At 41.1% G+C, this 14818-nt stretch overlaps 1 protein-coding gene across 1 annotated transcript in view; it reads left to right on the plus strand.

Moving 5' to 3' along the window:
• Positions 1-3263: 3263 nt before the first annotated feature.
• The window catches only part of LOC106659602 (adenylate cyclase type 3), a 29520-nt gene continuing 17965 nt past the window's right edge, over positions 3264-14818 (plus strand). The window contains exons 1-2 of the mRNA XM_014382214.1: positions 3264-4207; positions 10441-10820. Coding sequence (XP_014237700.1) covers positions 3644-4207; positions 10441-10820 — 944 coding nt within the window. The 5' untranslated portion in view covers positions 3264-3643. The remainder of the gene's footprint in view (positions 4208-10440; positions 10821-14818) is intronic.

A 14818-nucleotide genomic window follows, 5' to 3' on the forward strand; every position in this document is an offset into this window, starting at 1 on the left:
ATCTTTATAACCTGAACACGTGATAAATTATTGGAAAAGTGGTATTATGTCATGTCAAAAATACGTACCTGACCGATGACAAAAATTATATACATAATTATGATAAATATTCTTCCCAAGAATTGTTGATTTTTATCTTGAAAAGGCCATATACAGCAAGTACGCATTATTAATAGCAACAATTGAGACTCTGGAGAGCAAAATTTCTCAACCCATTCCTCGTTAATTTCCGAATTTAGGTTTGACGACATGTTTGAAAAATCAACCCAATGACATTACTAAACGAGTTAGTTTCACAAATAAACTAGAGTCCCGGTACATACATCATGGTCAACCGAAAGTTTGATGAACAAATGTGAATAAATGATTTGTTTGTTTTTTTTCCTTTGAGTTGAGTTGAGTTTAATCTATTTGAAGATCTAATAAAAATTCATCGGAAAATAAAAAATTGAAGATTTACATCTATATAGCTTATGTCAGTTAGTACTATACATCAGATTACTCGGAATAATATACTCAAAAGTCGATACATATTTTCGTATCGATAATAATGAATTTTACATGAGTACTTCAAACATTTTTTGAACTTCTTTTACTAATGAGGATAATTACTATTAGAAAAAAAAAATTAATCATCTTAGCATGATAGCAGAATAATCTATTTAGATAAAAGAGTCGTTTTCGTCATATCGTCCGGGTGCTGCATTGGTAGTTGTATTGACCGTCAGGCAGCGCAAGTTTATTTTCTCGAAAATCATACACAAAATAATAAAGATCACTTATGTAAGTTCATTTATCAAAAAACCTATTTATTCGTGATCGCATTTAAAATTTATATTATGCGTCTTTTGAGAAATCGTTTGACTTTGAGAACTACGAACGAGTTATTATGGAATAAAAATTTATGAATCAAAAAGAATATAAGATCGTGTCGAATAAAAAATTTTAAAGTTTTTTTTACTGATAGGTCAAAATAAATTATTCAAAATATTTTTATACCGAAGCTGAGCTACTAATTCAAAGGGCTTCAAAACTGTTCACACTAAAAACCACATCACTCTCCAATATGATATAAGATTAATCACTCGAAAATTGAGCGAGAAACTACGACTTTTTTCCCCGATTCATTCTATATCCATCAAAGATAGCATCGTCCCATTTCATTCAAAAAATTATCGTTCTTTCTCTCCAGTAGATCATCGAACATTTTCTAAAACTTTCCACTATCGTTTTAATCGCTGCTATACAACGCGTCGCATCCCCGAGCTTTGCGCGAGCGTACGCGTGTCGGAGCTTTATAGCCTCGTATCTTGATACACGCGTACATACGTGCGGCTAGCGAGAGCGCGCGTATACGAGAATTCGAAAATTACACGCGGAGCTCGTTCGCTCCCGCATGGTCTACTCGGATTCCCGGGATTAATCCTTCGAATGAATAGACGGATTTGCAACGCTCTCTCGAGTATACACATAGTACGCGCGGCGCCGCGTTGTCAGAGCTGTGTACGTCATGCTGCGTTAAGATCGCATACACCAAGACGACGCGACATTTTTCATCGTATCATCGAGTGTGTGTGGGGGGTGGGCTTGCAAGTACACGATTTAATCCGCTCAAAAAGAGTACGAAAATTTGCTTACGTAAACGCGCGACGTAAGAGCGGATCGCGTTTATAATAAGGCATGCTAAACTCGGCGCTGAATCCCAAGGAAACACGCGCGCACACGCGTGCCGTATAATATCGCGCGCACACAGCGAGCTTTCCGAGGCTCTTGTTCTCTCTCGGCTCGAGATTGCCCCGCGTGTGGTAGGCAATAAATCTCTTTCTCTCTCTCTCTCTCTTGTGCCCGCGGAAAAATAAATGAGAGAGAGAGAGAGAGAGAGAGAGAGAGAGAGAGAGAGAGAGCGCCCCGAGCGAGTTTGAGAGACAGTTCGGGCGCAATAAAAAGCCCTCTGTGTGTAGCAGCTCGCTAGCATATAGACTCGTATGTATCTTTTCGCGCGTCTCCTTGGGAGAGCTTGCAGCTTGCTAGTAGATATAGCGCGTGGCGGCTGATGCTGCTGCTGCTGCTGGCACGAGAACGTTCACCTTGTGCGCGCTGGCGAGAGAACATAATATAAATCTATACATCGAAAATTGGACGCGTGAAGGGAAAAAAAAAGCTCGTCAAGCTGAGGGGTAACAAATTGATCGGGCTACAGCACGCCGCTGCTATATATATACAGGTACTAGCTATGTAGGCTCGAATCTCTCGCTCTCTCTTGTACACTATATATGTATGCAACCCCGCTGAGAGATAGAGCACTCGCGCGCTGGCAAGAGCAGTGCCAGTAGTAGCAGCAGAGGCAGTAGCTTTGGCACGGCGGCGACGACGGCGGCGGCTTGTGCGATCGTTGCGCGCGCATATATGTTGGTATATAAAAGCTCTCGCCTCAGTCAGCACAACTGCTGTTCTGCTCCGCGGTATATATAGCGAAGTCGCAGGGGGATATATCGACCGGTTGGTTAGCAGGCAGAGTTCTCTCTCCCTTCCTCTCTCTCTCTCTCTCTCACTTCTCTTTCTCTCTGTGCTACTACGGCTACGCGCAAGTCCACATACACACGAGCCTCGCACAGAGCGAAAGAGAGAGAGAGAGAGAGAGGATTCTCTCCCCGCTGGCACACGATAGCAGAAAGCAGTCGTTTCAGGAGCAGTTACCCGGCCAGTCCTCCCTGCCTAGCGCTCGCGAACACGCGAGAGAGAGAGAGAGAGAGACCAGTGTGTCGTGTTGGTGTATGTGCGCGCGCTCACTGCAGAGCTTGCAGCCGCGCGAGCACACGAGCTTTTTTTCTCTCAGTCAAGTCGAGTCAGTCTCTCTCCTCCTGTTTAAGCGCCTACTACTACCGCAGCTGCGTGCTGCTCGTTCGTCGTCGTTGTTGTTATTGTTGTGCTCTCGTGCAGTGTGCAGTTGCAGTTCTGTGCAGTGCGTTTACAATAATATAATATATAGTGCGCAAGTGCGGAATAATATCGGGGAAGCGTGCTCGCAATACGTTGTTTTTTTTATTATTTATAATTATCCAGCGACGACACATGCTTGGGTTCACGCTGACGCTGCTGATCTGCACGCTGATCTGCTTGTACGTGCTGACACTGTGAACGACGACGATGCATTATTATTTGTGCTCGTCCGTTTTCTAACCTCGAGGCTCTGCTGCTGTTGCACGAGGTGTTGTGTGTATGTGTGTGTGCAGTGCAGTGCAGTGCAATGAGAGTTATAGTAGGAGCAGCAGCAGCTGATCGCAAGCTCGAGCTCGTAGCGGGCAGTCGTCGTCGTCAGGCCTAGGAGAGAGAGCGAGATGACGGTGGTAATATAGATCGGATACAGGGAGAGGAAGGAATGAATCGTCGAGTAGTTCGATCGTCGATCATCGAACTGGATCAACGAGATACGCGCATCGTTGTGCGATAGAGAGAGAGAGAGGATAATCCCGAGGCAGCATGGCTTCGGATGCTCGGCTACGTCCCGAGAGAATGAAAAAAAAGTAAAGGGAGCTTTAGTGGTTTAACGTAGAGTTATCGACAACAACAGCAGCAAAAAAAGTCGCATCCTTGCCCATTTGTACACCCTTTTCCTACTCCTCCTCCTCCTCCTCCTGCAATAATGTCGCTGCACCAAGAAGAGCAGCAGCTCACCAACGAGGAGTCGTACCTCAAGAACGGCCGACCGCTCAACGTCTTCAAGCTCGGCTTCAGCGATCCCAAGCTCGAGGAGCTCTACCGCCTTTCCGCCCTCAAGGAGCGCCGAGGCGGTCTCCAATACTTCCTCGTCTCGGCGGTGCTCTACGACTTCTACACGATCGGCCTGCCGGACTCGCACACGATGGTCAGGATCCCGGTCGGCGTGGGCCTCGCCGTGAATCTGGCCCTGCTCGCCTGGTCCGAGTGGGCCACCAAGCCCAGGAGCGACGGCTGCTGGCAGCGTTCGGTGCCGTATCTCGCCTGGCTGGTGAGCTCGGCCCAGCTGATCGGGCCGCTGTTCCTGAAGGACGGCCACGACGTGACGCCGCGAGACAATTTCGGCTGGTTACTGATGCTGGTGTATCTGCACTTCGCCACGCTGCCGCTGAGGCTGTCGCTGTGTCTGGGTTTGGCCGTGGCGACGACTGCGGCTTATCTGGGTTCGGTCTACGGATTGTCGAATCTCGACGTGTCCGTCAACGTCATAGTGAGTCAATTTTTTTTTAAATACAGATGATTCATGAAAAGACAATGTTATCGACTGTTTCCCCTTAAAACATTACGCTGATTTTAATTTTTTACCGATGATAAATAAAAAAATGCACGTATTTTTTTTTATCGAATGCGGGTCAATATATATATATAAGGTGTATGGAAAGGATGCGAATGAATGAAAGGAGCTTGCGGTTGATCGATCGGTGGCCTGATCCTTCGAAACGACACGTCCAAAGATGCGTGCACCATGATAACTCGCCAATGACGACAAAAAAAAAATTAGACCCCATTCGCTAATACAAATACACAATTCGCACGACCTAATGGCTTTTCGAACGTTTTATATCCTGCATCTCTCTCTCTGTATATATAATCGCACTCGGTCGTTGATTAATGTGACGCGTGGGCACGCCGTTTTGCCTTTTTTCTCTCTCTCTCTCTCTCTCTTTTAATTTCACGACCAGCGTGAAGTCTTTTCTCTCTCTCTCTCTTTATCTCTCTCCCTTTTTTTTATCACCCGAAGCGCTCTTCGCGCGCGTGTCGAAATGAAAGAAAAATATTTACTCGCGAATTGCGGAGAGAACAGAGAATCATCATCTCTCTCTCGCTCTCGCCCTCGGAGTGTATATAATATACTCGCGCGCGCGTGACCGAAAATTAGTTATGAATTGTTTTTTTTTTTTTTGCTGTCGTCGTCCCTTGTATTATATGGAGCTTTTTTGCGGGAAATACACGCGCCAAGCGTGTTATATATATAAACGAGAGATGCCGTTTAGCCTATTCCGCTATTGTGATAATGACGCGCTCGCGTCGAGCTCGGGCGTCATCGCATTGAAGCTGTATTATTTTTAAAGGGAAAAAATAGCGCGAGAATCCCCCCGTGTGTTTTGCGTTCGTACATTATGGATACATGATCGATTTGTTTCCGTAATAGCTAGAGTCGTATTGTGTTTGTAACCACCTGTTTCTCCGTGGCTAATATTGTACAGTTGTAATCAGAGGCTATATACGTAATCGGCTAGTATCAAACGATAATACACATTTTCTTCTCCTTTTTTTTTTGATCGATAAGACAATGCGAGGCATAATATAAAAGCTCTCTGGGTCGGCTTCGCGGAGTCAAGGAAAGTTAAGGTCGTCAACGAGGCTCGTGTACGTTATTTTATATACAATATATATATACAGCAGTGCCTCCCGCCTGGTATACAATGTGTACCACTCGATGACAGCTCTTCCTCCTCCTCCTCTTCTTTTTTTTTCTTTCTTTTCTCGTGCACACGCCTGTGTACATCATGACGTTTTTTTTATTATAACGAACGCGAAATAAAGAAATGGAATTTTTTGCTGCTGCTATTTCGATTCTACAATTTGCTATACTTTTCAATTCTATTTGTTTTTGACGCGCGCGTGCCGCTGCCGCTGCTGCTGCACGTACGCTCGTTATTTTTACTCGCGTACAGCAAATACACGACGGCTCACAGTTGACATTTCGTCGAAGTTCAATTGAATTTTTTCCAGTTCGCGATGTCAATGTGTACAAGAGAGAAAAAAAAAGATCATCGCGGCGAGAGACCTTGAGAATCCAATACATATATACATAGGAAAGAAAGAAGAAAGAAATTAGCGAAGCGACGTTGTATGAAAGTTTCACGGTCAGGACGCGCGCGATATGTTTCCGATGCTCAGCAGCAGCAGCAGCAGCTGATGCAGTTCGCTGTTAAGCCGCGGGGGGTATTAAAGGCTACAGCTGAAACGCGAGGAGTGAGTAGTAGAGCAGAAAAAAACATCGATGCACAAGTGGTCAAGCTCTCTCTCGCGCGCGGCGTTGGTCGCTGCGTATATATAAAGCCGAAAGCGCCTATTTACATATTACATCGGTATTTCAGCCAGACCCCTCTCTATATATAATACACGTATGCATGTTTTATATATTAAAACGCGCGCGATATGCTATATTTTCTGCTGCATTTATAAGTCCTTGAGACTGGGTGCAATTTGCACAGTTGCTCGACGATAAGACTCTCTCTACCTACCTACCCACCCTCTCACCCTGTGCGCGCCTTCGCATATATTTATTATTATGCAGGCTCTGGCTCTGCGGTGCATTGATTATACATATCGCGCGTTATGATATATATCTATACATATATCGCGGTCGAGAGTATGTAAAATCGCTCGCGTATATAATATATAAGGAGCTCGGCGCGAGGATGGAATTTCACACGGTGTGTACGTGTGTTTTGCGTGCTCGACGCGCGGCCTCGATTAGACACAGTCGCAGCGAGAGCTTTTGGAGCTTTTTTTTGGTTTCTTTTGCTCCTTGGATCCACTTCCATGCACAATATTATTTCCCTACATCAAATAACTATCCATCCTTACTATTTTGTGTACGAGTTTCGAGATGGTCTAACCTGCGCAATCTGGCGACCGGTACCACTACTATAATGTGTCAGCGTTTGGACGTTGAATAATAACAATCTGCGAATTCTAGTTCGATAGGAAAATCCCAAAAATGTGTGACATCAATTTTCGAAAATGAGGTTTAAAAGTCGAAGGTCTAAAAACTTGCGATCATTAGATTTTTAAAAGCGCAATCGTCGCGTAATTTTTCAGGGAGTAACGTTTATAGTTGGCTGTAAAAGTATATACAGGTAATAGCCCCCTTGAGTAGCAGCTGCACTACTAACTAAAACAGTCCTGTCCTCCCCGTATACTTGGGTTACAAACGAATTACTCGAGAGCGTTTACGTGCGTTTATTTTATACATCATCGCTCGGCGAGAAGCTCGATAGAGAGCCGCTAAATAACTGAGAAAATTAACTACGAATAAGTACAACGATGTTTTTCACGTTATAATGGCATAACACTGCTGTTATAAGTATGCTTCATACTCTCGGATTTATATGCAATTATGTTTACTTGGTCACTTGCGGAATCACAGATAAAGGCACTTCGCCATCTGGCGATGGACACGGGCTTTAATTTCAATCGAATTATCATGGATTTTTTTGAGGCAATTCCAATGTTCAAATTTGAAAGTAAAATTAAATCTCGTTCATTTTTTGATTAATACATACAATTATGTTTACTTGGTCACTTGCGGAATCACAGATAAAGGCACTTCGCCATCTGGCGGTGGACACTGGCTTTAATTACAATTGAATTTTCATGGATTTTTTTGAGCCAATTCCAATGTTCAAATTTGAGAGCAAAATTAAATCTCGTTCATTTTTGCATTAAAAATAATGCACGCGATTCTACTTTCATACATTTTTTGTGTGGCGAAAGTTAAATTATGAATCAGAACCGATCATACATCGTTTTAAATCTGCATCAAATTCAAGGTTTTTTTTCATAAAGAGCATAACGTTCCGATCGCAAGCTCCAGAGCCAGCTGCAAACGAAAAATAAAATCCATGCGAATAAGCGCGAGGGGCGATCGCTAATAGTCGGGTTTCGACGACACAGGGATTTGTTCGAGAGAAAGAGAGAGAACAGACAAATCGTACGAAAGAGCAAAAAAAAAAAAAAAACGGAAAATAATAATGAAAAGCTCGTCACGCGCGTGATCGAGCATTTTTTCTATACCAGTCGGGACACAGGTGTCCGTTTGTGTGTCACAGCGGCAACATCTGCTTACACACATTTATACGCGCTGCACGATAATCGCTCGAAACGTCTGCGTATCGATTTTTCTCTTCTCTCTCTTTTTTCTACCTTGATTTTCAAAGTGTATATCTTTGTGTGTGTGTGCGTGTAGATGTGCACGCGAATATCAGTCATAGCAGAGAGACAACAAAGAGTCGTTGTCGTCGCGCAACCGAATAATGTTCGCGCGCAGCCGAGCCGAGTCTTCCTCGGCTCGACACAGAGAAAAATCCCCGATGGAAAAACCAATTAACGGACTTTTGTGTGTACGCTACGCTTTCCTTGATCCGTGATTCCTCCTATACCCCGTTCATCTTTTTTTTTTATTCCATGTCGGCGAATGTTTTATGTAAGACCGAATCAAAGTTCGGTGTGTGTGTGCGCTCTGTTGACTCTTCGGTTGACTTTCAAAGTATATACACTTTGCGAAAAGACAATTTTGCTCCACCCCCTCGCGGCAAAGGGTTACAGTTTTTTTTTTTTTTTTGCTTTATCTCTTCTTTTATCGAATACGTCCCTTCGTGCGCGATTAAAAAGCACGACTATACCGTGTCTGTGTATAAATCCAATTTCAAGCCTGACATGATTAACAAAAGAGAAAAAGAATAAATAGATAACGTCGCGCGCAGCGGAGTAGGGAGTATGTGTGTGTGTGTTCTTTTATAACGCATCGCTGAATAATGGATGCGGCGGTGGCGGTGGCTGCTGCTGCACATATATATCGGGTGATTAAATTCAATACAGCAAGCAAAGCTATATAGAACGAGTGGCAGTACTGTGCACACAATGAATTATATGGTTAACCATGCGCGGCGCGCGAAAAGCAGCAGCAGCAGCAGCAGGAGAGTAAATATTTATCGAGGTGTCTCGCTGATACTCTTCTTCTCTTTTTTTGTTTTGTTGCAACTGCAGTGCGTGTTGGTGGGCACCAGAAATTAATTAATTACAGCGAGCACACGAGGACATGAATCATTCGCGGCTGCTGCAGGTGCTTAATTTGCCAATATATACGTAACATACGCATCGCGCGCATCGTACGAGCTTTCGGCGTTGTTTTATTTTTCTCGCTCGCTCGCTCGCAGCTCGAAAAGCTTTCACTCGAAACACACGACGCAACGGGTCGTATACATTGAAAAAATATTTTTACAGCGTTATTGATATTGATTCGCGCGTTGGGCTGCGCGAGCGCGTCGATAACAACAACAGCGCGATGATTTCCGGCAACGCGCGTCAAATAATAAAACTCGATCATTCGGCAAAAGAGTCCGCCACGTGACTCGTGCCGCGGTGGTTATATAGGCGGTGGTTAATCGTTCGGAAACGAATTTTGTTATCCGAGACATATACCACTTGGCTGTAACATCGAGGCAGCGTAAACATTTTTTTTGGGGGNATCGAGAGGCAGTGACACACGCTACTTCGTAATGTATATACTTGTAAATATCGCCCGGAAAATCTCGAAGGGATCATATAGCCGTTCGTCATTAAGTAATGACGTATGTAATATACGATACACGAGCACTCGTAGTCATCTATTTGCAAGTTGGTATGGTTGGAAAATGTTTAGGACTAATTTCACGGAATTCGTGTTGTATTATTTACTAACAGGATTCGTGGTTAATCTTGAGGTGTGATATTTTGATTAAAAGCTTTTCGATTTCGTCAATAGATGGTGTATTGTAAATCAGTAAGTGGCAAAATTTCGATTACTATATAAAGACCATAATTTTATTCAATTCATCTTACAATAAAATTATTTGAAGTTGGCCCACTTTGACTTGAGAAAGAAACTTTTGTTTCCAGTTTCAATTATTTTCTCTTTTGAAAGTAAATAATACGAGCGTCTGTACTATTTTACGGACTCTGTGAACGACTCATTTAGGCACTTCATTCCTAAGAAATAAAGTTATGAGCACGCATAACATTTGTAAACAAGTCAGTTAGTGGAACATAAAAACGTTTGCGAATGGTTGTAAATGAGATATTACATAGAATTTTTAGGAAATTCATAAAATTTGTTAGATTATTGCCTAAATCCTTAGTCATTGATTCAAGATTAATGAGTTTACTCTCTTGCGGGAGCGAGAAAAGGTTAATTTGAATAATTTTTTATGGTGTCTCAAATTATGAAAACTACCCTCAATAATTAAGAAACGTGAAATCAAAAATTATAAATACAAACATTCATATCGTTTTTTTTCTATGAGATATGCTTATTTTACAGACAAAAAAAGTATTTATTATTGAGATCCTACACAGAATGATCTTATAGACACTGGGCGGTTATTGTTATCTTACTTATGATGGTTTATTACTACTTATAATTAAGTTTATTTATTAATAGTTTTTTTTGTACCTAAAAAATTTACAAGAAAAACTAGTTTCAATAATTATTTAGTATATTTGATACTTGAAAACTAATACTTAAAATTAATATGGAAGACAGATAGAAAAATAGTTAACAAAAATAAAGGTTTAAATTGACAATAAAATATATACAATACATAAAATAATTGTACCCTCAGTTTTATATCTCTTTCTTTGACACGTGACATTTTTGTTTTTGTCGCTGCGCAGCTACTCACGGGCACGCTGTGCTTCTGCGCCGGCATCCTCGGCGACGCGAGCTACCTGCTGTCGGAGTTCCAGCAGCGTCGCGCCTTCCTCGAGACCAAGTCCAGCCTCGAGGTCCAGATGATGATCGAGGAGCAGTCGATGGAGCAGGAGCGTCTGCTGCTCAGCGTGCTGCCCGAGCACGTGGCGGTGATGATGCGCCAGGATCTCGGCGCCTCCATGGACACCCAGTTCAAGAAGATCTACATGTCGCGGCACGAGAACGTCTCGATACTGTACGCCGACATCGTGGGCTTCACCGCGATATCGTCCACCTACTCGGCCAGCGAGCTCGTCAAGATACTGAACGAGCTGTTCGCGAGGTTCGATCAGCTGAGCGAGAGGTACGATATAATATAATATACAATATATCGAGATGTAAGGATATTATACATTCTAGCTGGGAGGGAGACTTTTTAATGTATTTTCAGTTATTTGAATAGGTAATTTTAACTACCGATCTTCGCTATTTCGTGTACGAGTTTCGAGATTATCTAAGCGGCGCAGTCTAGCGTCCGATACAATTACTATTTTTCCTCTCGGCCGATACGACATCCGTAAAAATTCTCGATTACTCCGAGAATAAATATACGTGACGTATAGATTAGCTCTGTCTGTGAAAACAAAAAAAAAAGGATGATTGAACGTTTAAAATTGAAATCGTAGATATTAATTTCGAATGCCGATGCGATTAAAATCATTGGAAACGTATTTCGTTCTCTCGACCGCTCGGGCATTTGTGCGGGGGTGGATGGGTATAGACGCGACGACGACAACTACAACGTCGCATATATATTAAAAATCAGTTCGACGTCGGGAGCGCACCGAGATTAAAACATTATATATTCCAATTTTCCGATGTTATTTTTGTTTGTATTATTTCGCCCGCGCGTAATTCCAACGTTGTTGTTTCATATCCGACCCGTCGCAGTTTTCCCAAACTTTTCAGACAGACGCGAGCGATTATACGATTAATTATCTCTCGAATTTCCACAACTATACTTTCACCGCGCCGTTTACCTCCCGCGGCTGCTGCTGCAGCGCCGCAAGCTCGACCGTGTATATAAAGTCTCGATTATTCTGCCGAGTAGCGCGCGCAATAATTTCGTATAAACAGCTCGCCCGCCGAGATATGTCACTTTGGGCATAATAATACACGCGCGCGTTGCCTCGTCTTAGCGCGAAATCATCAACTCGAAGAGCTTATTATACAAAGCTGAATTAAGCTCTTTGGCAAGGAGCTCCGAGGCCTCTCTCACTTTCGTGCGGCGGCGGCGGGAAATAATAATAAACTCATTCGCGCGCGCGGGAGATACTCGCGCGAAAACTCGTTGTATATAGACGCGCGCGCACATACTTGGCGTCAAAGCAAATAATTCCCTCCAACTTATGCAACCGCGATATTTTCTTCGTCTTCTTCCTCTTTTTTCTTTTAATTGCCACCCACGCGGAGCGAGAGAGAAGCTCGCTGTGCGATGCTCTCTTCGCTGTGTTTTTGGCCAAATAACGCACACGTTTCGGACGAAAATATTTATAGAAAAATGAAAATAGTACTCTCGCTCGATTGCAAGCACCATACCGTGCGAGTACGTATACGCTTTGATGTGTATATTTAAAGTGTATAATGCTCCGTGTGTGTCGTCGTTTTCATTCGAAACGCTTCGTGCTCGCGAGAGAGGGAGAGAGAGAGAGTATAACACAGTGCTTTATCTTTTACTCGCGCGATGAAAAATCGCGCGCGCGAAACTTTTGGCCTCCCTCCATGCCGCTGCACCTTTGTATATATACTTATACACGATACGTAGTATATACATTCTACTTTTGCGAGCTTTTGACGGACGCAAATATTTAAGTATACACGCGAAAAGTTTTGGAGAGCTTTCGCTGCTTATACGCCGTGCTGCAACTCGCTCGTTCGATCGATCGTACAATTTGGAAAGATTCGCGAATGCAAAACTTTGTTTAGCTGAGCGAAGCGAAGTCCTACTATTGTTAACTCAGGACGGTCTTGTAAACACGATACCTCAATAACCGTTCAACCGATTGGGTCCAAATTTTTATGGTACCTTTCTAGCGACCCCAAGATGTGCTGTATAAATTTTGGAATCGATACGATCATTTTTCACCCCTCTATCAACCCTTAAACTATTTACGTGATTCTCGCGTTATATTCATCAGAATTTTTGTATCAATATGTATCTGGAGGATTAAATAAATAAATAAATAAATAAAAATATAAATAAAAAATAAAAAAAATAAAAAAAAATAAAAAAAAATAAAAAAAAAAAAAAAAAATAAAAAAGAAATTTAATAAATAAATAATGCTCTAGATCGAGTTGGAAGCACTTAAATGATATAATGCAAAGAACAAAAAAGATTTATAATATGTTAAATATTTTTATCATCCCTTAACGTCCCCAAGTACGTCTTCAGAAATGTTTTCAGAATTTTTGTGCAGTATTACATCATGCTTATACCCCAATGATATTTATAGGGTAATTTGAATTATGTTATAAATGTTATATCCCTCCTCATATATGTATTTATTTTTTTTTTTTTTTTTTTCAAACGTGAATTTAATTTATTTGATACTGTAATATCATATATGGGTAAGGCTCAGAATTTTTTAAATAAACCTGCGCTCGTATGTCACCGATCTTGACGCGCTTTTGGTATGTTATAGTACATAGTAAAAAGGTCCCAAAAACAAAATTTGAGACCCCCTCCCCCCTCCTACCCCCCACTTCCGGTATAAACGTCCATTTTCTATCTATATTTTTTCTGAAGGCCTGAAGCAATTAAAAAATCTGAAAAAATTCACAAAAATACTTTTCAACAATCCAAACAACCTTGAATTTTTTCAGATTTTTTGAGTGCTTCAGGCCTTCAGAAAAAATTATTGAAAATTTTGAAAATTCATATACGGCGCTACGATGCAATACAAAGCCCGATCTTTTTTTCCACTTATTTTTGACATCAAAATACATAACCTCAAATTTTTTCAGATTTTTTCAGACAGAGCGCTGGCGGTTTTTAGCCGAAAAACGCCCTTTTTTTACGAAAATAATTTTTTTAGGGCGATATGAAGCTTTAAAAAATCTGGAAAAATTTTTTTCTTGTTTTTCAGGTCAAAATACATAACCTTGAATTTTTTCAAATTTTTTAATTGAAGGCGATAGCATCTATGGCTAAAAAACGCTATTTTTATGAAAAACGGTTCCTGGAACCCAGAGGTTCCGGTAAAAAAATTTGAAAAAATTTTTTTCGAATTCCTTGTCAAATTTTAATAAATTTTGACCGTCGCAAAATTTCGATTGGAGCTTCCTAGCTCATTCTAGAGCATAACAAAGATTCGAGCGAAATTCTGAAGACGTTCATCACAATTACATTATTTTTCAAATTTCTTCAGAATTTCGCTCGAATCTTTGTTATGCTCTAGAATGAGCTAGGAAGCTCCAATCGAAATTTTGCGACGGTCAAAATTTATTAAAATTTGACAAGGAATTCGAAAAAAATTTTTTCAAATTTTTTTACCGGAACCTCTGGGTTCCAGGAACCGTTTTTCATAAAAATAGCGTTTTTTAGCCATAGATGCTATCGCCTTCAATTAAAAAATTTGAAAAAATTCAAGGTTATGTATTTTGACCTGAAAAACAAGAAAAAAATTTTTCCAGATTTTTTAAAGCTTCATATCGCCCTAAAAAAATTATTTTCGTAAAAAAAGGGCGTTTTTCGGCTAAAAACCGCCAGCGCTCTGTCTGAAAAAATCTGAAAAAATTTGAGGTTATGTATTTTGATGTCAAAAATAAGTGGAAAAAAAGATCGGGCTTTGTATTGCATCGTAGCGCCGTATATGAATTTTCAAAATTTTCAATAATTTTTTCTGAAGGCCTGAAGCACTCAAAAAATCTGAAAAAATTCAAGGTTGTTTGGATTGTTGAAAAGTATTTTTGTGAATTTTTTCAGATTTTTTAATTGCTTCAGGCCTTCAGAAAAAATATAGATAGAAAATGGACGTTTATACCGGAAGTGGGGGGTAGGAGGGGGGAGGGGGTCTAAAATTTTGGTTTTGGGTCTTTTTTACCATGTACTATAACATACCAAAAGCGCGTCAAGATCGGTGACATACGAGCGCAGGTTTATTTAAAAAATTCTGAGCCTTACCCATATGTATTTGGATAATTCGAAAATATTATTAAATTTTTGTTAAATAAAGTATTTCAAACTGTTATAAATTAGACAATTTGATATGTCATTGATTAATATTGCGGTTCTTCTTTATTCCTAAGTCTTCAGAATCGCATTTAAATCTTTCTGATTTTATAGTACGAAATCTATGAAT

Source organism: Trichogramma pretiosum, unplaced genomic scaffold (assembly GCF_000599845.2).
Source record: "Trichogramma pretiosum strain Unisexual culture from Peru unplaced genomic scaffold, Tpre_2.0 scaffold39, whole genome shotgun sequence".
In the NCBI taxonomy this organism is placed as follows: domain Eukaryota; kingdom Metazoa; phylum Arthropoda; class Insecta; order Hymenoptera; family Trichogrammatidae; genus Trichogramma; species Trichogramma pretiosum.